The sequence below is a fragment of the Macaca mulatta genome, chromosome 1 (assembly GCF_049350105.2).
Source record: "Macaca mulatta isolate MMU2019108-1 chromosome 1, T2T-MMU8v2.0, whole genome shotgun sequence".
Classification (NCBI taxonomy): Eukaryota; Metazoa; Chordata; class Mammalia; order Primates; family Cercopithecidae; genus Macaca; species Macaca mulatta.
Window position 1 is genome coordinate 211,585,018 of NC_133406.1, and position 26,642 is coordinate 211,611,659.

The window sequence follows — 26,642 nt, forward strand, 5'->3', positions numbered from 1 at the left end:
GGCTTAGATACCTGCCCCTACTCCATATATGTTATCCTTCTCCCTCCAAAATCCCTCCTCCCCCTACTTTTCTTGCCTGATGAACTCATACTCATCCTTCAACTCTCAGCTGAAATGACCCTCCCTGCAAGAACCCTCTCCAGGGCCTGGCCTAGAATTCCTACTCAACAACTAACTGGCAGACTGAATACAGGATCACCAGGAGACCCCCTGATGAGCCCAACTTCCCCAAACTCCAACCAGGTCAGTGAGGCTGCCCCATTGTGCTTGGGTTCCACCTTCCTGTGCCATGGTTTGAAGATGGCCTCACCTCATTTGTTTCTCTGCTCTCAGGAACCACAGTCTTGAGCTGTCTATAGTTCAATGTCTGAAAGCAACTGATTCCTATATTTTAGCTGGATTTCTGGTTGCTTACAGCTGGATGGCAAATCAAGTACCAGTTATGCCATTGTGGTGGGATGCCCAAACCCTTAATTTTACAGATGGGGAAATTGAGGTCCAAAGAGAACAGACTGGCCTAATATGGTGGTTGCCAGAGTGTTTCAGAAAATAGTAGGGATGTGAGATCATTAAGTGGTATCCCATTAAAAAGAAGAGCAAGAGGAGGAAGAGGAATTCTGTGTTTTAAAGGAGTCTGTGAAATTCTAGTTTAAACAAAAACAAACAGGTTTCTTCCCTGCAAGACCTCTCGGGGCTTTTGGCGTGTTTGTGTGCATTTTAAATCTTCAAGAGAGGAGTGGAAACAGCGATGTTTCATAAACATCTTTCGCCACGGAGGGCTTTTCTTGTTTGTTTCATGAAACATCCTCAGGGGAACACGATGCAATGTAGACTCTGAGAGATGGGCTCTGGAGTCAGACTTCAGATCAATTCCCAGCTCTGTATGTGACCGTGAGGATGTTACTTACTCTCTCCACACTTCCATTCTCACATGTCAAGTGAAGGTGAAAATTGTTACAATCCAATACGATGATGTAAATATTAAATATAATAATGTATATAAAGCACGCAGCCCAGTGCCTGGCACACAGCGCGCACCTGCAAGGGCAGCTATTGACATTACTAGTCATTTCCAGGAAAGGAAGGAAGCTCCTGAGTGCCAGAAAGCCAGGGAAGCTGGCTGACAAGAGTCTTGGTCCTTCTCTGCTGTAAGATCTTGGGTCTGTAACCTAAAAGGCAACTTGAAAAGATGATTCCAAGGAGCGTCCATAACACACACACAAGACAAGTGCAACAGTTTCAAGAAAAGGGACTTCTGTTGGCTCAAAGAACTCAGAGAAGAAACTGGCGAGATGGAGAAGCCCTTGTGCTCTTTGTGGAAAGTGGGCCGACAGAGAGCTCTCCTGGCAGAGAAAGGAGCAAATGAGGGTGGCAGAGAACCAAAGAGTTTATCCCAGAGATCCTGAAGAGCTGGCAGCCCTGGCACAGCCCCACAAGGAGATGTGCAATCAGCGCACAGTGGCTGAGAACAAGCAAAAAGTCCCACCTGGAAAGCCAGAGCCACATCTGGGCAGCTGACAGCTGAGCCTAAGAACAACACAAGATGTTCTACAAATAAGACCACCAGGAAAGGACAGGATGATGATGTTCCCAAGAGGACCCTCCAATTTCTGGGCCCAGAGAGGACAGGTCTCTACTCTCCTTGCCTATGAGTTCCCCTGTGGGACTTGAGACACACTTCCTACTCCACCCCATCCCCTACCCCTAAGGACCAATTTGCCCAGAGGCCCACCTTCAAAGTCTCCACCCCAGGGCTCTCCCAGGCCCTTCCTGGCTCCATCGTGACTGTGGAACATCTTCTGTGAGTAACCACTGGACAGCTGATGTTTTACGGGGAGGGCCGAGGCCCAGAAAATAGAACACTAGGTTTGGAGTCAGAGAGACCTGAATTCAAATTCTGGCTCAAGTTCCTTGACCTCTCTGGGTCTCAGTCTCCTCATCTGGAAATGAAAATCCTCAGCCCTCCCTCAGCGATGGGCACTTCCCCTGATTCCCACCACCCTCAGATGAAGAGAGGCCCCCAGTTATACCATTTGGTAGCACCCCAAACTTTTCCTCCACTGTTTGCAATTAGCAAGTTTCTTTCCTAAAGAAGCACAGCCTGTAATAAGAGCTAGCCATATCTAACATATTGAGTGCCCCGCACAATTCTTAAGTCACTTATTCCCTAGAATATCCCTATGGCGGAGACACTATCATTGTTCCTCTTGTGCAAATGAGAAAACTGAGGCCCAGAAGAGTTAAGCTACTCACTCATTAAATGGCAGCACTAGGATTCAAACCCAGGCTTGAATTCACCTGACTCTGAGACCCTGCTGTCCCCACTGCTCTCTCTGCTAACCTGATCAAGGCGCATTGATGGGCAGGGAAAAAACTGGCACTTATTTGACAAACAATTTGGCCAACACCGACTGGCACCCACAGGAGTCAACAGCTCCAGACAGACAAGGCCCAGGAGGATCTGAGGGTTTTCGCAGGCAGGACTTCAGAGACAACGGGGCTCATTCCAACACCTTGGGAAGGTTCCAGCTGGCTTCTTCACACCAGCCCCGCCATCAGTTACCCACGGTGATAAGTCCTTCATTTAAAATTTGCACAGAAGGATGCACTAAAATCAACATGGCTTTCCATTCTAAACCAAAAAACCTGGCCTCCACTGTTTGAAAAAGAAGGAAATGGAAGCCAGACCGGCATGTGGAGGGCAGAGAAGAAAGAGAGAGAAGGTGCTGAGGCTCAGTTCAGTTCATCTACTGGACATATTTTTTTTTTTTCTTTTTTGAGACAGAGTCTTTCTCTGTCTCCCAGGCTGGAGTACGGTGGAGTGATCTCAGCTCACTGCAACCTCTGCCTCCTAGGTTCAAGCAATTCCTGTACCTCAGCCTCCCAAGTAGCTGGGATTTCAGGTGCCTGCCACCATGCCCAGCTAATTTTTGTATTTTTAGTAGAGACGGGGTTTCACCATGTTAACCAGGCTTGAACTCCTAACCTCAAGCGATCTGCCTGCCTCTGCCTCCTAAAGTGCTGGGATTACAGGTGTGAACCACTGTGCCTAGCACCTGGACACATTTGGAGTTTCCAACCATCACCTCTGCCCAAGCTCAGTGCCCCTTCCTCCTCACCATCAGTCAACCGTACCCATCTCACCAAAATGCTGACCATTCCTGCCCAAGGGCATATTTTCTCAAAACTGACAGCACTGATTGTCCCCACTATCCACATAGCAATCAGCCTGGTCCCGACTTCCCTGGGTCAGTCCTGACTCCCCATCTCATCAGTGAATCCCAGGAGCAGAGCCCGTGTTTCCTGCTTCTATCTCTCAACAAGACTCAGCAGCTAGGCATGAGCCCACACCACCCTGATCTCCTGCTCTCTCTAGCACACACTGGAGGATTCAGTGCAGTCACACCTCTCCCTGTCTCCTCCCGTGCCCGTCATCACACATTTGCACATACTGTGCCTCCTCTACACATGCCCTTTCCTTCCCATCTCTGCGGTCTGAATCCTACCCATCCCTCAAGGTGCAGCATGATGCAGTAGAAACAAGTTTGCAATTCAGAAAGATTTGCATTTAAGTCCTGAGTCTGCCACTTTCTGGCTGTTTAACCTGGACAAGTGACTTCCCCTCTCCAAGCCTCTATTTCCTCATTTGTAATTTGAAGGGTTAATAACAGCTACTAAGCAGGCAGGCACGGTGGCTCACGTCTGTAATCCCAATACCTTGGGAGGCCGAGGTGGACAGATCACTTGAGGTCAGGAGTTTGAGATCAGCCTGGCCAACATGCTGAAACCCCATCTCTACAAAAAATATAAAAATTAGCCAGGCGTGGTGGTGGGTGCCTGTAATCCCAGCTAGTAGGGAGGCTGAGGCAGGAGAATCACTTGAACCCGGGAGGCAGAGGGTTGCAGTGAGTCAGGATCGCACCACTGCACTCCAGCCTGGGCAACAGAGTGAGACCCCATTTCAAAACAAAAAACAAAAAACAAAACAAAACAAAAAAAACAGCTACTAAGCAGGGTAAAATGGTATAAAATGGTGAAAATTTAATGAGAGAGATGACAAAGATAATATGATTAATAAGTGCATAACACTGAGTTTAAAAACATAAATAAAATGACCAAATACCTAGACAAATATAATTATCAAAAATGTAACTTTCTATTTAAAAAAATAGAAAGCCTGAATAGTTGCTTAGTCCTTTAAATATATCAAATTAGAAGTTTAAAATCTGGCCAGACACAGTGGCTCACACCTGTAATCCCAGCACTTTGAGAGGCAAAGATAGGTAAATCGCTTGGGCCCAGGGGTTCGAGACCAACCTGGACAACATGACAAAACCCTGTCTCTACAAAAAAATACAAAAAAAAAAAAAAAGTGAGGCATGGCAGTGGGCACCTGTAGTCCCAGCTATTCAGGAGGCTGAGGTGGGAGGACTACTTGAGCCCAGGAGGTTGAGGTTGCAGTGAACCATGATCACACCACTGTAGTCCAGCCTGGGCAACAGAGTGAGACCCTATCTTAAAGAAAAAAAAAAAGAAAGAAAGAAAAGAAACATCGACCAGGCACGGTGGCTCACGCCTATAATCCCAGCACTTTGGGAGGCCAAGGCGGGCAGATCACGAGGTCAAGAGATCAAGACCATTCTGGCCAAAATGGTGAAACCCCGTCTCTACTAAAAGTACAAAAATTAGCCGGGCATGGTGGCGGGCGCCTGTAGTCCCAGCTACTTAGGAGGCTGAAGCAGAAGAATTGCTTGAACCCGGGAGGCGGAGGTTGCAGTGAGCCGAGATTGTGCCACTGCACTCCAGCCTGGCGACAGAGCGAGACTCCGTCTAAAAAAAAAAAAAAAAACTAAAGAAACATCATAATCATCATGACCGAGTTGAATTTATCCCCTGAATTTAAGGTAATTTTTTTAAAAACCTAAAAATGTCACTAATCCCATTAGCAGACAAAAGGGGAAAAAATAATTACCACAATGATTGCAGAAAAAAGTATTTGATAAGTTTAATGCCCACTTAAAACCTCTCAGCAAACTAAAAACTAAAGGGAACTTGGTTAGCCTGATAAAAGCATTTCTACCAAAACCCCAAAGCAATCTTCATTCTGTGTTTAAATGTTAGAAACATTCCCTTCAAAATCAGGAAAAGAAGACAAAGATTCCAGCTACAACCACTCTATTCAACACTGAAGGTCCCAGCCAGAAAACCATGGGAAAAAAAGAATAAGAAATTGGAAAGAAAAAACAACTATTTCTTCTGCAAAAGATATTCACAGATCCTTTAACTGCTTAGAAAGCCTGAAACATTCTACAGACAAATGAGAATAAGAAAGCATATCAAGAAGTATGAATATAAGGCTGGGCACCATAGCTCACGCCTGTTATCTCAGCACTTTGAGAGGCCAAGGTGGGTGGATCACCTGAGGTCAGGAGTGCGAGACTAACCTGGTCAGCATGGTGAAACCCCATCTCTACTAAAAAGATATAAAAATTAGCTGGGCGTGGTGGCGCGTGTCTGTAATGCCAGCTACTTGGGAGGCTGAGGCAGGAGAATCACTTGAACCAGGGAGGCAGAGGTTGGAGTGAGCCGAGATTGCGCCGCTGCACTCCAGCCTAGGTGACAGAGTGAGACTCCATCTCAAAGAAAAAAAAAAAAGAAGTATGAATATAAGATCAATATACAATCAAAAATAAACTGCATTTCTCTATATAAGAAATAGAAACGTAATATTTGAAAAGTGTACCATTTGCAGTAGAAGTCAAAAATAAAGAACCTAGGGACATCTATCTAAAAAAAGATGTACAAGATTTTATGGAGAAAATTATTGAAAGACATTCAAGACCTAAATAAATGGGGCAATATACGTCACTTTCATGGGTAGAAAGACAATTTCATAAGATGTCGGTTCTTCCCAAATTGATCTATAAATTCAATACAAATCCATCCAACAAAGTTTTTCAAGAAGCTTAAAGAGATGACTCTAAAATTTATAACAAAGAGAATTAGCCGGGTGTGATGGCTCATGCCTGTGATCCCAACACTTTGGGAGGCTGAGGTGGGCAGATCACTGGAGCCCAGGAGTTTCAGACCAGCCTGGAGTAACATAGTGAAACCCCACCTCTACCAAAAAAAAAAAAAAAAAAAAAAAAGCAAAGATTAGCTGTGCATGGTGGTGTGCCCCTGTAGTCCCAGCTCCTCAGGAGGCTGGGGTGGGAGATCGCTTGAGCCCAGAAGATGAAGGTTGCAGTGAGCCCAGATTGTGCCACTGCACTCCAGCCTGGGTGACAGAGCTAGACCCTATCTCATTAAGAAAGAGAGACAGAATGAAAACAAAAATAGCCAAGACATCCTTGATGAAGCACAAAGTTGGCACGGCTTCATGTTTCAGACATCAAGACTTAAATAGCATCGATAATTAGACCGTGTGGTTGGGAATCAATGAAAACGACCAATGAAAGAAACAGGGAACTGAAAAATGATCCATGTATCTGTAGAAATGTGGTGTGCGAGAAGGATGGCACCGCAAATCAGCAGGGAAAGCGTGAACTATAATAAATGATGCTGGGACAGTGGCTTATCGCCATGGAAAAAATAAAATCCTTAATTTATACCACCACACACAAAAATCAATTCCAGATGGATAAAGATTTAAATATAAAATGTAAAATGTTATAAGTTCTAGAAAAAAAGCAAAAAAAAAAATACTTTATAACTTTGGGTAGGGAAAACTTCTTTAAAAAACACAAAAAGCAGAAATCACAAAGAAAAAGACTGATGAATTTAAGTACGTGAAAATAAAAATCTTCTGTTCATCCAAAGACACTATAAATAACCTAGGAAGATGAGCCACAAATTGGGAGAAGATATTTGCAATTCATAAGTGACAAATGATTATTATCCTAAAAATATAAAGAACTCCTAAAAACCACTAAGAAAGCAACAGAAAACCCAATAGAAAATTAGGTGAAAGACATGAACAGGCATTTCATAGAAAAACAGACCTGAATGGCCAATGATGACTTGAAAATCTGTTCAACCTCATTAGTCATCAGTGAAATGCAAATTAAGACTATAGAGAATTACCATTTTATACAAACCAATGTGGCAGAAGTGAAGAAGGCTGGCAAATTTTGATCTTGATGTAGAGCAACAGAAACTCTTACACACTGCTGCTAGGAAAGAAAACAGGCAGAGTTGCTTTGGAAAGCAACTTGGCACTCTTATTAAGCTGAAGATGCATGTACTCCATAATCCAGCGATTCTATTTCTAGAACCTTGTGTGCAGGTGCATCTAGAGATCCACATCAGAATATTCATAGCAGTCTCATTTGTGATAACAAGAAAACTAAAAACCAATCGAATGCCCATGGATGACAGAATGAAGAAGTCAATTGTGATACAGCCATACAATGGGAAACTACACATTTGTAAAGTACATGAACTGCAGCAAAATATCCACATGGGTAATTTTAGAAATATGATGTTGAGTTAAGAAGTAGTGTGTGATTTCATTTTTATAAAGCCTGAAAATGAGCAAAACTATACAATGCATTGTTTGGGGATATATGTACACATGGTAAAACTAATCCCCAAAAGGCTGGGCGCGGTGGGTCATGCCTATAATCCCAGCACTTCGGGAGGCCGAGGCGGGTGGATCACCAGGTCAGGAGATTGAGACCATCATGGCTAAGACGGTGAAACCCCATCTCTACTAAAAATACAAAAAAGTAGCCAGGCGCAGTGGCGGGCACCTGTAGTCCCAGCTACTAAGGAGGCTGAGGCAGGAGAATGGCCTGAACCTGGGAGGCGGAGCTTGCAGTGAGTGGAGATCGCGCCACTGCACTCCAGCCTGGGTGACAGAGCAAGACTCCATCAAAAAAACAAACAAACAAAAACTACCCCCAAAAAAGGTAGGAAAATTATAAACACAAATTTCAAGGGAGGCTGGGCACAGTGACTCATGCCAGTAATCCCAACACTTTGGGAGGCCAAGGTGGGCAGATCACTTGAGGTCAGGAGTTCAAGACCAGTGTGGCTAACATGGTGAAACCCTGTCTCTACTAAAAATGCAAAAACTGGCTGGGCGCGGTGGCTCATGCCTGTAATCCCAGCACTCTGGGAGGCCAAGGTGGGTGGATCACCTGAGGTCAGGAGTTCAAGACCAGCCTGGCCAACATGGTGAAACCCTGTCTCTACTAAAAATACAAAAATTAGCTGGGCGCGGTGGCATGTGCCTGTAATCCCAGCTACTCAGGAGGCTGAGGCAGGAGAATTGCTCCATCCCAGGCGGCAGAGGTTACAGTAAGCCAGGATCGCGCCACTGCACTGCAGCCTGGGCAACAGAGTGAGACTCCGTCTCAAACAAACAAAAAAATTAGCCGGATATGGTGGCAGGTGCCTATAATCCCAGCTATTTGGGAGGTTGAGGCAGGAAAATCGTTTGCACTTGGGAGGCAGAGGATACAGTGAGCCGAGATCATGCCACTGCACTCCAGCCTCAGCGATAGAGCGAGACTCCATCTAAAAAAAAAAAAAAAAAAAAAACCACAACAATTTCAAGGGAATATTTACATATAAGAAAGAGGTAGGGGATATAGCTAGGGAGGTGTACCAAGATAATGTTCTAATTCACCAATGAGGTTCATTGCTGTTTGTTGTATTGTTATGATTTTATGACTTTCATAAACATTACATATTCTCTTCTGTACAAATCAACACTAAACAGAATAAAAACATGTGGGATGAAGCAAGTTATGACACAGACCTAGTACATGACGGCTGACTCACTATATTCTGTGAATACAAGCACAGCCCTAAGTGATTTTGCACACATTATCTCATTTAGTCTTCACATCAGCCCTACCAGCAGAGGCGATCTGCATTCCCATTTTATACATGAGGAAACAGACATCCAGAGGGCTTAAGCAACTTGCCCCAGGTCACACAGCTAAGAAAGGGAGAGGCAAGCCCAGGTCCGACTCTGTATCGGTCTCTCTCAGCCACTGTATCCCCACCTCTCACATAACAGGTGCTCAATAAGGGGTGAGGCCACTCTGATCCCTCTGTTCCTACAGCAGCACCTCCTCTTGACAATTGTCACAACGGACCTTGCATTCCTCTTATGCTAGCAGAATTCCTTGCAAGACTCCTCCAGTACACAATGCAAAAATGCCACCTGTGCTGGCTCTGTACCCAGTAGGTATCCAGCAGGAGCACCATAGATGCTTCACTTTTGGTTGCAGGTGTTACAGAACTCATCTGATGTGGGGACCCTATTGTCTCAGGTCGGGAGCCCCAGAGCCATGAGGAAGGTGTAGGAGGACAGGGCACTCACCCCGGGTGCTGTAGCCATGGGTGTCCATGAAGGACAGGCCCAGCCGCTCATCCTCCTGCAGGGTGCTCTGGTCTGTGAAGCTGCGGTCCACAGCACTCATCATGTGTGTCTTCTCCTGGCGGTAGTTGACGGTGGCCTTGGTCATGTTCACCGGCTTCCTGGAGAGGGGGGTTGAGGGGAAGACACGGGCACTGTGTGGGGCTGGACAGCACCCAGAGGTGGGTGGGGAGGCCCTGGAGTAAGGGGGCCTCAAGGCCAGGAGCCAGCAGCTGTCCTAGAAGCATCTCTGGATGCTGAGGGCTCTGCCTCCATCCTTCATTCACTAGACCCAGAGCTGCTGCCTCCCTGAAAAGGGCCTGGGAGAGCCCATCCTAGGGACCTCTGCTAAGGGAAAGGGGTGGAGCAGCAGTGGCCTCAGGCTGGGATCCCACTCCTAAGTTTCACTGGCCCCCTGGGCTTAGGAAATGGGAAAGAAAGTCACTCCAGAGCTAATGTGGTATACAGCAGACAGCTCCCCTCACCCCCACTGCACCCCAAACTAGGAATATGGCTAGTCCAGCTCCGGGCCCAGCATGTCCCCACCTCTCTCTCTTCTCCCCGTGTTAAACAGGCACCGCTCTCCAGACTCCTCTTTCTCCTGCAGGAAGGAGGGACTACAACCCCTCCTTCCCCGCAGAGGGTCTGGCTCGTGCTCAGCCAGGGCTCGGGGGCTTCCCCCATGCACACAATGATCTCTGCCCTTGGCTTCTCCCTACTCCCAGTAGCACCCAGGATGGTCCCAGCATAGACCACCACAGACTTGTAAAGAGACCCACAGAAGGTCCAGATTCCCACCACTGCCCACCAGTCCGTCCTGCTGCTCAGAGCAGCAGGGAAGAGAAACAGAGACCTCCTCTCCCTCCAGGCCCAGCTTCATGGATAAGGATGGCAGTTTGTGGCTTCAAAGGAACTTGGAGGAAAGTGGGAGGGAGAAAAGGAGGTGGGGAGACAGGGCTGTGGACAGAGGACAGCCGGCCAGCCTGGCTGAACATGGAGCCCAGAGAGGACCCGTCAGTGAGCGGATGCTGGCCTAGAGGGCGGTCTCCTGTGGTGTGCCACAGATTCTGTTCCCAGCCCAGGACTCTTGGCCTACCTGGAAGAAGAGCTACAGAAACAAACCAACCCGATCCCCAGAAGATGGAAACCGGGAGGGACACCTAACGCTGTTGGCGTCCAGCTGAGCTCAATGCGAGATTAAGCAGAGGGAATTTAATACAGATTCTTTGAAAAGTTCTGTATCTGGTTTTGAAAACTAACTGCACAAGCAGCAGGGAGGGAGAGGTGTCTGTCGACGGCCCCTACAGGAGCCGAGCTGGGGGCTCAGCACGAGTCACTGGGTGTTGAGTTGCTGGAAAAGCTCGTGTCAGGAAACAGCAAGGTAAGGAGCCATCCAGGGAGGAAAAGGTGAGAGACCCACTGTCCTCAAGGCTGGCCTGGCACTCTCTGGGCCTGCTCTTCGAGGGAAAACCAGCACAGGTGCGGGAAGAATGTTCTGGAAGGCTTGCAGAGTAGAAGACAGAGACAGAAGACAGAGTAGCATAGGCAGGCTGTGGTGTCAGCAGGGGCCTGGGTTGTATCCCAGCTCCGGCGCATTCTGCGACCTCCCACAAGTCCCTCGGTCTGAGCCTCAGTTTCCTCATCAGTAAAGTGGGAGTGATAAGAGCTCCTATTTCTCAGAGCTGTTTTGAGGACTCTGTCAAGAACTGAGCACAGGGCTTGGCCCAGAGGAGGCTTCCAGGAAGTGGTGGGTCTGCAGAGCCGGGGCTGCCTGGCTGGAGAAGGGATCTGTGGGGGCCTGAGAGTTGCCTGTGCTGTGGGAGGTGCTGCCAGTCTCAAAACAGGTAGGCCCCACCCACATGCACACAAGCACACACATGCACATGGACGTGGGCTCCAGAGCGTGTCCTGAATGTGGATTTAGTTGGAGGTCAGGACATCCTTCTAACACGGAACAGTAGACGTAAGGGGCTGCTCTGGTGGTGAAGGGGACATTGAGGTTCAGGGACTTGCTGGGGGTAACTCAGCAGGGCCAGCTCTGAACCCATGCCTCTGAGGGGCAGAACCAGCACCTGTGACCACGGCTTGAAGAGGAAGATGCAGAGGGGAGGGACAGAGCAGAGGAGAGAAAGTCAGAGGCCGAGGTGATCACAAAGAACAGGGTGGACACCAGGCCAGGCTGGGTGCAGCGAGACTAAGCCCAACCAGAGAGGGTGGGGGCAGGGGATCTCCCCCTAGGCAGGGCCGGGGACTCCCAGGCAAGGTGGAGCTACTTACGGGTAGTAGGAGTAGGCATAGTGGTCTCTCCTGGCAGCATGCAAAGAGAGAACAGCACAGTCGTGTTCGAGGTCCATCCACCAAGGCCAGGCTGAGGCAATGCCCATGCAGCAGGGTGGGGCCTGAGTGCTTCCCAGGCTGGGGAGGGGGCTGGCCAGGTACTGGACAGGTCAGAAGGACCTTCTTGGTCCCAAGAGCTGGTCAGGCTCAGATATTAATGACCAAGACCCAAGGCCCTTCTGGAACCTTCCCCAAGCCTACTGCAGGAGTGAGGAGGAGGTGGGAAAAGGGCCTGGGGGGCCACAGAGCTTTCACACACAGTCATACACATATGCACACTCACACACACATGTAGATATAGGCTCACATACACTCATACACGGAGAAACACACATCAACACACACAAATGCAGACACACAGGTGCAGACAGGCATACACACGTATTCAAACACACTGACACACACTTAGACATATATTCACACACATACACACACACACATTAGACATCCCTGACACACACACAGACTCATACTCTCCAGGCTAACTGCACTTACCAGGGCTGTTCTCGTCCCTGCAGACAGCACCCCACCCTCCCTCCCTGCACGGCCCTCTGCCCCTAAGGGGTCAGCCTTTTGCCTGCACGTCCACCTGGGTGGGGACAGAAAGGGGGCAGAGTGGAGAGGACTCCAGATGGATGCCCAGGATACACCTAGCGCCCGCCCTCGCCCACCCTGCAGGCCCCTGGGTGTGGGATCCACTAAAGGAGCCTGGTCATCCCCTCCGGGAGCACCTGGAGTACAACTTCGGTCAAAAGCCCTACCTTACCGCAAAGCACCCACAGTGTAAAGCAGGTTGGATTCCCATTTCACAGGCAAGGAAGCTGAGTCAGGGAGCATGGGCTGCCTGGGCCTCTCTGGGAGTCAGTGGCAGAGTCCAGAGCAAACACCTGCCCCAGGACCTTGGCCCTGGAACCTCCTCTGTGCTCCCTTCCCAGGCTCTTCAGAGGTCTCCATTCACTTGCCCCCACATCACCCTGTCAGCAGGGACCCCAAAGAATGACCTTCCACAGGAAATCCTGCAGATGAAGGGGAGGAGAGTGGAAGACGGACCAGCAAAGGCAGCCGCTTGGCCCCAGGTCACAGAGCACATCTCCTCCATCCCAGGGAGAGAAGGAAGGGTCCAGGGCGCTGGAGCTGTTGCAGAGGCCCCACGAGGGAGGCTACAGCTGAAGAAATGGCATTCTTCTGGCCTCAGTTGACACACTGTGCCTTCAAAAGGGCCTTCCTGGACCACTCTCCCACGAGTGCCAGCTACATGACGTCTCCTATATTCTCTTTGCCCCCAACACCCAGCACCTTGTTCTTTTCACAATTTGTAATTATCTCATCCATTTGTGCTTTTTTCTAATTTCATGCCAGGCTCTCCACTGGCTACAAAGTACAGGAGGACAGAATCCTTGTCTTTCTGTCTCCCTCGGTTTCCCCAGGGCCCCACACATTGCAATCCCGCAATAAATATTTTGTTGAATGGAGTAATCAATAAATGAGTAAAAACAAATAAAAGAACTTCGCCTCCATGCGCTTCCACTTTCTTCTTTAAAAAGTGAGGTTAAGGCTGGGCGTGGTGGCTCACACCTATAATCCCTGCACTTTGGGAGGCCAAGGTGGGTAGATCACCTGAGGTCAGGAGTTCGAGACCAGCCTGACCAACATGCTGAAACCTTGTCTCTACTAAAAATACAAAAAATTAGCCGGGTGTGGTGGTGGGCACCTCTAATCCCAGCTACTCAAGAGGCTGAGGCAGGAGAATCACTTGAACCCAGGAGGCGGAGGTTGCAGTGAGCCAAGATCGCACCACTGCACTCTAGCCTGGGCAACAAGAGCAAAACTCTGTCTCAAAAAATACATACATACTCATCCTGGCTAACATGGTGAAACACCGTCTCTACTAAAAATACAAAAAAAAAAAAAAAAAATTAGCCAGGCGTGGTGGTGCGCGCCTGTAGTCCCAGCTACTTGGGAGGCTGAGGCAGGAGAATGGCATGAACCCGGGAGGTGGAGCTTGCAGTGAGCCGAGATCAAGCCACTGCACTCCAGCCTGGGCAACAGAGCTAGACTCCGTCTCAAAAAGAAAAAAAAGAAAAAAAAACACATACATACATACATAGTGAGGTTAATAATAATCTCCCACAGGGACTGCTGTGAGGCCCCAGCACCAGGAAGCACCCAGCAGTGCCCACAAACCACTCCTCCCTACACCTCAGAGTGGGGAGACCCGACTCCCCTGGGCTAGATCGTGGGTATACACAGACAAGACAGGGCTTTCTCTGCCCTCATGGAGCTCTTAACCCAGGAGGGAAGACAAACATTGAGCAAAACACTACAAGTGAGTAAATGACAAAGTGCAGGGAGAAGGAAGTGCTGCCATGGAGAAGGGTGGGGTATGGGGACTTCTGAAAGCAGAGCCGGGGGATCTGACCTGGCCTGGGGTCACCAGCCTCCCTTCCAGGCCCTGGAATTCCCCTACAGCAGATGCATCCAGTCTGATCGTCCACAGAGGCAGGGCAGGATGGAGAATCTGAAATCTCCTCCCAGCTGGCCCCCATTTCCCATAATCCCCCTGGGTCTCCCTCCTGCCTCCAATAAGGCTCCACGGGGGTGTAGTAACTGCCCTCCTCAGCAACCTCCTACTCTTGTTACTTATGTTGGCACCCCAAGTTGATCTGAATACCCCCATCCCTGCCAGGGCTGCTGCATCCCATGATACCCACAATGCAGACTGAAAGAGCCCTGGGAAGCACGGAGGGCCTTGAAGGCCAGGCTCAGATCCAGGGGGATGCAGTAGGTGCTACACAGTGGGACTGAATGGCTTTTAGAGGAAGTAAGGAGGTCCGGGGTGATGGGGGATGAGGGGTTCCTAGAGGCATCTGGGATAACCTGGGTTTACAGGGTAGCAAATACATAATGGAAGGTCTCCTAGTGAGGCCCTGACAACATTTCTGATCCACCCTGTCCTGGGCCCAGTGCTCTCTTTGCAGGGATGGGTGACACCCCCTACTCTGCCAATCCTCTTCTCCTTGAGGGTAGATTTCTAGAACCTCAAATACCACCTGAAACTGAAATCTGTCTCCTCCATTATACGCCTCTCCAGCCCCAGCCCTATTTAGAGTCAATTCTCAGGTCCCCCTGCTGGGGAGAAGTCAGGGGCTTGCCACTTTGGGGGCACCGCCTATGTATCAGACTGGGTGACGCCTTCACATTTGTAGGCGAGCCTGAGTTGAAGTCAGGCCCCACTGCCCATCAGCCAAGTGGCCTGGGCGAATGATTTCATTACAGTTTCTTCATCCAGAAAAAAGGGAGTCAGTCAAGATCCAAGAAGGAAATGTTCTCTGACACATCCCGAGTGCCTAGTACACAGTAGGTGTCTAATAACTAATGTACTCCTGGATGATGTGTGTGAAGCTCCTGGCACATAGTAATTCCTCACTAAATGATACTTTAAAATAGTCTCTCTTAAAGCTGTGCAGGAACGAGAGGAAAAATCAGAGAGTATCGCCCTGACTGGGCCATCCCCCCACATCTCCTCCACTCCACTGCACACTCCACTCCTAGACTCTCTCTCTGTTGCTGGTGTCTGGCCTCAGGAAAGGTAGCCCCAGCCAGCTCTCTCTCATCTTCCTGGATCCTATTATCTGCTCCCGGCAGCCCAGAGATATAGCCAACCTCATCCACGTATACCCAGCCTGGCAGCAGTAGGGGCTATAGAAGCCAGAGCCCAGGTGGGGAAGGGTGGAGCTGGCTCTGCCTCTGGCTCTCTGGGTGGCCTTGGGCAGCCCTGCATCCCCTCTAGGCCTCAGCATCCCCATCCCTCATTTAAGGTGCTTGGACCACAGTGTCCCACAGCTGCCTGGTGGGAACATGGTGGGGCAGAGCTGGCAAGCAGAAAGGTCCCAGAAGCCCCCACCCAGCCTCCGACCAGCACTGCTGCTCAGCCTTCATCTGCTCCATGTACTAGGCTCCCAGGGAAGGGTTTTCTGGTGTTTTGAAGGCAGGTTCTGTTTCTTTAAAAAGATTTGAAAACCACTAGACTAGATGGCCTTGAACTATCCGGCAGCTCTTACGTTCTGGGGCTCTGAGCCTCTACAATTCTAAAGCCTAAGATTCCTAGAGTCCTAAATCCTACATTTCTGAAACTGCAGGATCCTAGGTTCTGGATTCTACAATGTCCTGGGATTTATGCTGCCCTCTGCAAATCTGCTAGGAAACACATTTCGTGCAAACACAAGGCTGGACCTTTGAGACCTGAGGGATAGTAGGGGCAGCAGGTGGAGAGTTTTCTCAGTCACAGGCCCAGGAGGGTTCCTCAAGGATCCACAGTAACAGGGTCCAGGGCAATTTGAGCCTGAGAGAAGGTGGGTCCCAGGAAGAGACATGGCTCAGGGCCCTTGGGTTAAAGAGGGGTGAGCTCCATCCCCTGCTCAGATCAACTGCACAATCCATGAGCAGGGCAGACACCTTGGCTGAAGGTCTGCAGAGGGGTAGGGGTTCAAAGCCAGGTCACCTCCATGCCGTCCCTATTGAAAGAGTCCCAGCAGGGTAGCTCCTTGGCACCAGGCACTGAGCACCCCTTCCTGAACAGCAGCGCCTGGCACCAGCCAGACCCTACTCCAGCCATGCCACTCCAGGGCAGCCCCATCTGCCCAGTCTCTGGCTTCCCACCACCCAGCTCAGATCCGTCTGCAGAGCTGATGCCCAGGCTGGCAGCCCTCCACACACCTGCAGGACAGCTGTCCTACCAGCTCTTAGCCACTACTCCTCTGTGCCACCAGGCCTCTAAGGGGTAGAAGCCACTGGTGGGACAGGGCACTGGCCTCACTCACCCTTTGCGGATGATGACAATGATGGCACCCAGGAGAAGGATGAGGACAGCAAGCCCCCCTGCACAGATGCCCAGGATAAGCCCCATCTCCTCCGATCTCTGGGACACCTCCAGGGGCCGCTTGCTTTCCTTGCAGGCAGCTGGGGAGAACAAAGCAGAACAAGGGATCAGAGGAGAGACAGGGACCATCAAGCCCCTCCTGTAGGTGTCTGTGCCCAAGGAACAAACTGGGCTGCACAAACCACCCCACATCCTCAACACATGTCCTGCCTTTCCAGCAAATCTACCTCCTCACCATCCCTGACACCTCCTGCACTTCCACGCCACAGTCCTCACTGACATGGCTCCTTTGCCAGGAATAGCTTCCCTCACTCCCCACTTTCTCAGATCCTCTCAGCTCTCAGTAGATAGGGGAGAGCAGACACCTGGGCCTTCAGCCCCACCCTCTTGCCCTCCTGGGAGGTAATAGGGATTAGGAATTGTGTACCTAGGGCATGGTTAGTCCATCTCAGGATGGGAAACCAACCACATTCCCTGTCTGAAAGCATGAAAGATACCTACAGCACAGGGCCCATGCTGACCTCACCTTCTCCCCCACCACAGGAAAGCCGGGTAGATATGTAACCTAGAACCAGCACCCAGTACCCATCACCCCCAAGGCACAACTGTAATGGCTCCTCTCCACAAGCCTGCTCCGGGTCCCTGCTGTCAGCCTGGGAGTTGGCGCCCTTGAGGTAAGGCACATGGAAACCCAGCAGAGAAGCCCTTCCTGGCCCCAGCCTGCCCAACCACCCTCCTCTACTCCCACAGCCCTAGGTTCTCAGGATCCACCTCCCCAGCGCTGGGCAGGTGAGAAACCTGCCGCTGAAGGGATGCAGGAACCCAGCGGACTTACCTTTCCTGGCAATGCGGATGCAATTCAGCCGGGTCTCCTGGAGGCACAGATGGGGGTCTCAGCGCTGCTGAAGCCCCGACCTCTCCCTCCCCAGGGTGGGAACCTCAGACAGCTTTCTTGGGCCTGTTCAGGGCTTTGTCTGGCGCTGATGGCATCAAGGGACACCCCACCCGAAGGCAGGCCTGGGGGGACCCTTGAGAGCAGGGCCTAGAGGGGAGGCACCTGCAGTGCCTTAGGAAAGGGGGATGAGATCGGAGGCAAAAGAGAAACAAACGTCATGGGGAAATGGGCGGGGCCTCGGACAAGGGGGCAAGGCCTAGGGCCAGAAGTCCAGCTAGGAAGTGAGAAACCAGGCAAGAAACAGAGAGAGGAGCCTGGAAGATAGGGCGGGGCTTCAGGGAGGAGCAGGTCCTAGGCCTTAACACAAGAACGCGGGAACCTGAGATGGACTCCTCCGGGAAGAGAAGTATCTAAGATAGAAGGCAGGGCCTCAGGAAGGGGCAGAGACTAGCCTGGGGACCTGGATAGAAAGGAGGAGCCTGGGAAAGAAAGCTCAGGAAGTGGATAGTGTTCTGTGAGAAGGAGCCTGGGGTCTGAAAGGTTGGCTATGGGAAGGGTGGGACCATGGGGGAGGGACTATGGGAAGGAGGGCTATGGGGGAGGGGCTGTGGGAGGCACGGCTATGGGAGGCGGGGCTGTGAGAGGTGGGGCTGTGGGGGTGGCTCTACGGAAGGTAAGGCTATTGGAGGTGGGGCAATGGGAGGTGGGCAAAAGGAGACAGGGCTATGGGAGGGGCAAGGTTATGGGGGAGGAGCTGTGGGGGCAGGGCTATGGAAGGTGGGGCTACGGGAGGTAAGGCCATGGGGGTGGCCTATGGGAGGAGGAGCTATGGAAGGTGGGGCTATGGGAGGTGGGGCTATGGGAGGTGGGGCTAAGGGAAGGGCCGGGCGTGGAGTCTGTGCTGGGCCTGCTGCAAGGTATCCCCTGTCTGCCATCCCCCACACCCAACCACGCCCACCATGACCCTGGCCGGTCCCTCACCCCCTTCAGGTGGCTTGCTGCCTGGAAGTAGATGAGATAGGCCTTCCTAGGCTCAAGCGGTGGGTTCCAGAAGCCTCGGTAGGTCTGGTTGTCACCCACGGTAAAGGGCATGGCCTCAGGTAGACTGCTGGCCGCCAGTTCGGCCCCGAAGTAGTGCACCAGGCCTCGGGCCAGCGCCGCCTCAAAGGTCAGTGGCACTGGGAAGCAGTCCTGTCCACCTGGCTCCCGCCGCAGCCTCCGCGCCCGCTCCTCCTCCACAATCACCTGGTACACACTGAACAGGGAGGAGAGCATACAGGGGATCACAGGCGGCCAGAGCACTGGGAGAGCCAGCTGGCAGTTAAAGGCATGGGCTTTGTGGTCAAAGCCTGGGGACTAACTTCCACACTGCCTCTTACTAGCTGGGCAAATCTCCTAACCTCCCTGGGCCTTGGTTTCCTCCTTCATAAAATGGTAGTGATTGTGAGACTGTTCCAGAAGGTAGATGGGAAGAACAGGCAAGTTAAGCAAGCAGCCAGCGCATGTCAGCGGTTATTCCTGTTACTAATCCAGGCTAAGAGGATCGTGGACCCTGCTCAATAGAACCAAGCCATAAGGCCCCATCCTGCTTCCTCCATGAGTCCTCCTGTGTGTGTGACACAAGACCTGGGAAACCAAAGCGACTGACAGCTCCCTTCTGGGACTCAGTAAATGACAGGGTTAGCCAGATTCATTCATTCATTCATTCATTCAGGGTTGACCAAGCTCAGATGATAAGCCCTGTGCTAGACACTAGGCATCTGGGCTTCCTAAAACTGACCTCTAGTGAGAGACAGTCATTTAGCAAACAAGGACACCCAACACTATGTCTCTAGCACCCCCTCAATGCCGAGGCAGCCTCTGATCAGCAAATCAGAGCCTTGCTGTCTCAGGATCCTGACTACCCACTCTGGTTCGTGCTCCCTGGTCCTGGACTGTGTTTCTGTTTTATCTCTTTACTAAGTAGGTTTCTGCTATGAGCTCCTCCAAATCCTCTGCAGAACAAAGTGGAGAGTAAATACGTGAATGCTGACAAATTTAAATATTTCCAGTTACAGTCTCGGTCACATCTTGGTGTGTGACATCCCATACTGACAGCCTCTGCTCAGGGAAGCAGAAATGCCTTTTCCTTGTTCACCAGATGTTTCTTTTGAGCGTCCAAGTTGTGGGGAATCATCCCAGAGTGTTGGACACCAGCCCATGGCTTGTCACTAGCCCATTATAAACACCAGTCCAAGCCCCTCTCAGCCTCCATTACCCCAGGCTAAGGTCAGCCCTCTCCTAGCCCTAAGTCCCACTGGGAGGTAATCATTAACATTAGCCATGAACAAACAAAGTGCATCTTAATCTAGAATAATCCTCATTGTGCAGATAAAGAAACGGAGGCTCAGGAAGGTAACGGGATATGCCCAGGGTCACGTAGCCATCTTGCCGCTCCCCTCCCACCAAGTCCCATCCCCTGCCCCCACCTAGCCTTGAAATCATCATCCTGAGGGACCCTGACCAGTGCTGCTCACAGGATCCCTCAGGAGGACAAGGAAGGAAGGGTTCTCAACCCCTCCCAGACTCAGTGGCACAAGGGCCCTGAGGCTCCAGCAAAAGGCAAAAGACCCTGCAGACCCCGTGACTTTTTCCCGGGTCTTCCTTGAGGGTCTGGGAATCAGCCCAGGGCAGGATTTGCAGTGGCAAATACAGGAAAGAGAAAGCAGAAGAGGAAAGGATCCAGTGGTGGGGGGTGAGGAGGTGAGGGACTGCCACGGTCACCCGGGCAGCCCGCTCTCTTCCTGGTGAACTGACTAGGATCCTCACACACACCCCTCCCCCACCTAAAGGCTGTCACCCTCTCCCAGAACATGTACCTTCGTGGAAAGAAGGAGTGGACCAGAAGGGCAGGGAGGCTCTATAACTTCTAGAAAAGGTACAGGCACAGCAGACAGACCTGGCTTCCAAATCCCAGCTCCACCACTGACTAGCAGTGTGGCCTTGGGGGCAAGTGATTTAGGCTCTCTGAGTCAGTTTCCCGATATGTAAAATGAAGGTAATAAAACCCATTCCATGGGACTGCCATGAGGATAAATGGCTTCATGCAGATAAATCCCCTAGCACAGGGTCTAACGGTGCGTGCACACACTTGCACAAACGCCCTCACGCTCTCACACATGCACACTTATGTCTCCCACACGCACTTCTCACACACCACACATCCCAGGTCTTTATCATAAAGACACACCCAGGTTCACATCCCATGTACACACACACACACACACACACACACACACACAAACACACACAGTCTTCTCTCCAACACACTCTCCCTAGCAGAGGCAGTCACCACGGCACCAGCAAGCCCAGCTTCCTCTGGGGAGATGACGGGGAGAAGCCAAGCCCCTAGCCATTCCAGAGAGATGGCCCTGTCTGGCTGGCTGCCCTAGCCTTCTAGAAAGCCCATCGCTATGCTTCCAGGAAAAGGCTGGGATGGTATAAGGTCCCCAGAGTTTCACTTCTCCAAGGTGTCTGAGGAAAGGCCCCCTGGACAGACCTGGACAGTCCCCTCTCCAGGCTGGACCTATCCAGGGTCCTCCTGACAGTTACCGTCTAAGACCCACGGCCTCAGAGGGGAGAGACTGCAGGCTTCTCGCCTGCCAAGCATCGGAACATCCTCCTCCAGACACTCCGAGCCCTGCATGGGAGACTGAGGGAGGAAAAGGGTGAGCTGGCCTAGGTTGGGGCTCTGGGTCAGAGGAGGGGACTCTTCCCCATGGCCCTGGCCTCCCATCCCTCTGTCCCCGCTTTCCCACCTGATGGGCGCACCGCGGCCCTGTGCCGGCCTCAGCAGCACGGTGATGGTGTTCTCAGACTCGCCCAGGGGAGACGGCATGTCGGCATAATCAAAGCTGGGAGCTGGGGAAGGGGACAGGGTCATAAGCATGGAGCTTGGCCACTGGACCAGGAAGACCAGGCTTCCAGCCTCCTTGACCACAGTCCTCAGATCTCCTCTACTTTAACCTTAGCCTCTTTGTTCCTGCTGACATGACCTGAGCTACCCTGGCCCCTGACCTCAGGCACCAGCCCCAACCTCAACCTTCTGATTCCACTGACCACAGTCTCCTGACTCCTCTGACTTCATCCTTCCTGAGCCTGACTTTAACTCCTAAACGGCATATTCTTCTCAGCAGGGGCCCTCTGTAGCTACCCCTGCCATGCCCCCCATTTCCCCTCTGCCTATGGAACCCTGGGATTCTGGGCCACCTCCAAAGAGGCTGGGCCAGGTCAGGTGGGGCTCACCAGAGATATTGGTGGTTATCTCAGTGAGTGCTGCCTGTCCGAAGCCTTTGCCTGTGCGGGCCCGCACGGAGAATAGGTAGGTGGTGCCTGGGTGCAGGTTGGAGAAGACGTGGTAGGTCTCGTTGCGGAGCTTGGAGATGGTACGTCGTGGGCCCGGCACGTTCACTGCCGGGTCTGATGACTCAATGCTCTGGTAGCTGATCTGGGGGCAGGATCGGTAGGCAGGTGGGCACAGGAAGGGCAGAGCATCCCTGACCAGCAGCCTCCACCCACCATGTTCCAGGGAAGTGAGAGATAAGGCTAAGCAAAGGAGACAGTGGATGCCATCAAGCCAGGCTTCTAGTCATCTTCGCCTCTCCCTCCTGCCTTCAGGACCCTTCTCTAGAATTCACAGGGCACAGACCTGGCCATAGTTGAAGAAACTATGACAATCACATCTGTCCTCCCATGCACCTCCTACTGTAGCAGCAGAGAGAAAGAGGGTCACCTCTCACCTTCCACCAGGGTTCCCCACTGTAATAGGGTCCCAAACCCACCTCATACTGAGTGATGAGACCATTGGGCTCCTGGGGTTCCTCCCACTTGAGGAAGATCATGTCCTCCAGTGGAGTGAAGGTCAGGGACTCAGCTGCAATCCCACCGGGCACTGCAAGGGAAAGGTGGCAGGGGTCAGGGGAAAGTAGGCTTTGGTGCCAGACACCTGGGTTTAAATTCCAGGCTTGCCACTTCCCACCTGGTTCTCACAGACTACTTAGCCTCTCTGCACCTTACTTAACTCAGCTGTGAAGTGGGGATGAGACAACCCCTCTCAAGCCAGGACTCAATGATGTGATGTACATAAAGCCCCAAGGCAAACATCAGCAATTGCATATGGCTCAACCTATTACTAAGTACTCAAAATGGATAGCTGGCATTTTCATTACTGTGTAGGTTGCATTCAGGAGAGGAATACGTTTGAAGGTTCCAATTTTGTTCCAGTTGGGTAGTTTTCAGAAAATATGCACGTGTGCCGGAGAAATGAAAACAGCAATTGCACTGGGGTATTGGGATTATGGGTGGAGATATTTTCTTGTCTAAAAATTTCTAATTACATAAATGACATGTTCAATGTAGAAAACCAAAATGAGCTTAAAGAAAATTAATGGCATCTACAATTGTATCACCCAGAGATACTGTTAACATTTCAGCATTAACACTTGCAGGCATGGCTTTGTTTTGTTTTGCTTTTGTGTAAATGTATACTGTTAATGCCAGGCACAGGACTGTCATTTAGGAAGAGAATGGTGTTTGCTTGGGAAAACACCTTGATAAACCACTATGGGGAAGCTGAAGTCCTAAGGCAGAGAAAAGCAGAAACTAAGGAAGGAGCTGAATTTTGCGTCTAGGCCAATGCTGTGCAGAACAGAAAACTATGCACGTGCGGCAGCAAGACAAAGCCAAGGAGCTTGGGGTACCTAGGATCTGCAGGAACCCAGGGGAAGGCTTAGGACCTGTGCTAGTATTCGAGTGTAGCTCTTAAGAATGACAACTTGTTGGCGCGGTGGCTCACGCCTGTAATCCCAGCACCTTTAGGAGGCCGAGGCAGGCGGATCACTTGAGGTCAGAAGTTCGAGAACAGCCTGGCCAACATGGTGAAACCCCGTCTCTACCAAAAATATAAAAAATCAGCCTGGCATAGTGGTAGGCGCCTATAATCCCAGTTACTCAAGAGGCTGAGGTGGGAGAATCGCTGGAACCAGGGAGGCGGAGGTTGCAGTGAGCTGAGATTGTACCACTGCATTCCAGCCTGGGCAACAGAACAAGACTCAGTCTCAAAAAAAAAAAAAAAAAATGACAACTGTGAAGCCAGATGGCCAGGTTAGAAAGCCAGCTCTGCTACCTCTCTACTGGTCATGTGACCTCTTCTGTAAAATGGGAATAGAAATAGTAACCTTCCACACAGGGTTGTCATGGGTATTAAATGCAGTAATATATTAAAACCATTCAGAATGGTGCTTGACATATACTAAGGGCTAAATATTAGTTTGACATATGTAGAACACTGCATTCAACAGCAACAGAATACATGTTCTTTTCAAATACACATGGAATGTTTACCAAAATTTAACGATATGTTGGGCCATAAAGTAAGGATCAAATTTCAAAAGATAAAATTTAGAGTATATACTCTGACTACAGTGGAAGTAACTGAGAAATCAATAATAAAAAGACAATCAGAAAAGTCCCAATTGCTGGCCAGGTGTGGTGGCTCATGCCTATAATCCCAGCACTTTGCAGGGCCAAGGTGGGCAGATCACCTGAGATCAGGAGTTCGAGACCAGCCTGGCCAACATGGCAAAACCCTGTCTCTACTAAAAATACAAAAGTTAGCCAGGCATGCTGGCAGGCGCCTGTAATCCCAGCTACTCAGGAGGCTGAGGCACAAGAATTGCTTGAACCCAGAAGGCGGAGTTTGCAGTGAGCCAAGATTGCGCCACTGCACTCCAGCCTGGGTGACAGAGTGAAACTGTGTCTCAAAAACAAACAAAAAAGAAAAGTCCCAATTGCTTAGAAATTAAGCAACATAAATCTAAATAACTCTTAAGTCAAAGAAGATGGTGTCACTGCACTCCAGCCTGGGCAACAGAGCAAGACTCTGTCTCTAAATAAATAAATATTATAAACAACTTTATCTCAAGAAATTTGACAATTTAGGTATCATGAACAAATTGCTTAAAAAAACACAGTCCATCGGGCCAGGCACAGTGGCTCACGCCTATAATCCCAGCACTTTGGGAGGCCAAGGCAGGCTGATCATGAGGTCAGGAGATCAAGACCATCCTGGCTAATACAGTGAAACCCCGTCTCTACTAAAAGTACAAAAAACTAACCAGGTGTGGTGGCAGGTGCCTGTAGTCCCAGCTACTCGGGAGGCTGAGGCAGGAGAATGGCTTGAACCCGGGAGGCGGAGCTTGCAGTGAGCCAAGATAGTGCCACTGCACTCCAGCCTGGGCAACAGAGTGAGACTCCAACTCAAAAAAAAAAAAAAAACACAGTCCATCTAAACTGATACAAGAATAAAAAATCTGAATATCCCAGTATCTATTTTAAAAATTAAAATTTACTAAAAATCTTGCCACAAAGAAAACTCTATGCCCAAATGGCTTCACTGCTGAATTCTTTCAAACACTTAAGGAAAGAAAGTAGACCAATCTAACCCAAAGTCTTCCAGAGAATAAATAGGAGCTATCATTACTTTGGTGTTATACAGTTGGTTTAATCCTAAGCAAAAAAAAAAAAAAAAATACCCTCAGTAAATTTCAGTCTCAGACATGGCGTATCTATGGAAGGCACACAGGGCCCTGGGAATTGGGGCTGAGACTCTTACCATCCTCATCCGTCTGAAAGGTGACCTCCTTGCCCTCTTTGCGCCCCTCAGGGTTAGTGAGGACAAGCCTCACATGAACGTTCCGATAGGGCAGCAGGTTCTTGATGGTGTAGCGGCTGACACCCTGCTCTGTCTTCACACACTCTCGGATGGTCTGGTTGTGGCTGCTGCCCAGGATATAGTGATAGCACAGCGACACAGTATAGGTGTGGCAACGCGTCACGTTGTAGCCCAGTGGTTCCCACTGCAGGGTCAGCTGGCGGGCCTGGATCTCAGCGAAAGCCAGGCCTTTGGGGGCCCTCATGGGCTCTGGAGAATACAGGAAGCAGAGAGAAGAGGTTAGAAGAAATGGGAAGAGAAGAGGAAGAAGAACAGGGAGAAAAAGCATCAGTCAGCTTCCTGAAATCATCCCTCCATTGCCCCCCAGAGCTCAGGGGGCCCCTCCCAAAGAACATGAAACAGGAAGTAAGTGTGTGCTCTGGAGTCAGGTGGGCTACATTTGAATCCTGGCTCTGCCACTTGCAGCTGGCAACTGCTGGCTGCATCACTTCACCCCTCTGATCCTTAGATTCCTCAACTACAAAATGGAAAGATAATAGGCCCTGCCTCATAGGATCATTGTAAGGTTTAAGGAAATACACACAAAGGATGCATGACAATGGCTAATATACAATAAGCTCTCAAAAATATTTGCTTTTTTTTTCTTTTTTTTTTGAGACAGAGGCTCACTCTGTCACCCAGGATGGAATGTAATGGCATGATCTAGGCTCACTGCAACCTCCACCTCCCAGGTTTGAGCAATCCTTCCACCTCAGACTCCCAAGTAGCTGGGATTACAGGCATACACCACCACACCTGGCTAATTTTTCTATTTTTGGTAGAGACAGGGTTTCACCATATTGGCCAGGCTGGTCTTGAACTCCTCAAGTGATCCGCCCACCTCAGCCTCCCAAAGTGCTTGGGTTACAGGCGTGAACCACCGCACCTGGCCATTAATTCATTTTTAATAGCATAGTTCACCTCCTTATTCAAGATCACCCTGGACTACATACAACAGGCCAGTCTGAATCAAACTGTTGATACATTTTTCTTAAGGTATTAATTCCAAACTTGTTCTGAAACAATGTATAGTAATACATATAATATAATAACATACAGAAATCAGGGTAATGAGGGGAATGAAAGCCAAATAGTTAAATAAAGCCAGGGAATGACAGGGAAACAGAAAAGAAATACATGACATTAGGTCCTATGTGGAGGTCTAAAGATAAGGTTCAAATTCAGTGGTGGGTTCCCTGGCTGTCAAAGCAAAAAGGGAAGCACAATCTATTATATAATGATAATAATAATAGGCTGGGCACGGTGGCTCACGCCTGTAATCCCAGCACTTTGGAAAGCGGAGGCAGGTAGACCACCTGAGGTTAGGAGTTTGAGACCAGCCTGGTCAAGATGGAGAAACCTCATCTCTACTAAAAACACAAAAATTAGCTGGGCATGGTGGCACATACAT

General features: G+C 50.2%; 1 protein-coding gene across 42 annotated transcripts in view; it reads right to left on the bottom strand.

Moving 5' to 3' along the window:
* The window catches only part of PTPRU (protein tyrosine phosphatase receptor type U), a 90,429-nt gene that overhangs the window by 25,379 nt on the left and 38,408 nt on the right, over positions 1-26,642 (bottom strand). For 23 of the 42 annotated variants that reach the window (XM_077965291.1, XM_077965288.1, XM_077965278.1 and 20 more), the window contains exons 8-15: positions 25,133-25,441; positions 22,302-22,411; positions 21,766-21,967; positions 21,279-21,381; positions 18,463-18,736; positions 17,422-17,458; positions 16,528-16,666; positions 9,335-9,492 (exon numbers count right to left, since the gene is read on the bottom strand). In XM_077965291.1, the coding sequence (XP_077821417.1) occupies positions 9,335-9,492; positions 16,528-16,666; positions 17,422-17,458; positions 18,463-18,736; positions 21,279-21,381; positions 21,766-21,967; positions 22,302-22,411; positions 25,133-25,441 (1,332 nt within the window). Of the gene's footprint in view, positions 1-9,334; positions 9,493-11,647; positions 11,678-16,498; positions 16,667-17,421; positions 17,459-18,439; positions 18,737-21,278; positions 21,382-21,765; positions 21,968-22,301; positions 22,412-25,132; positions 25,442-26,642 lie in introns of all 42 variants that reach the window. The other 19 variants (XM_077965234.1, XM_077965233.1, XM_077965221.1 and 16 more) reach the window with 3 other exon arrangements.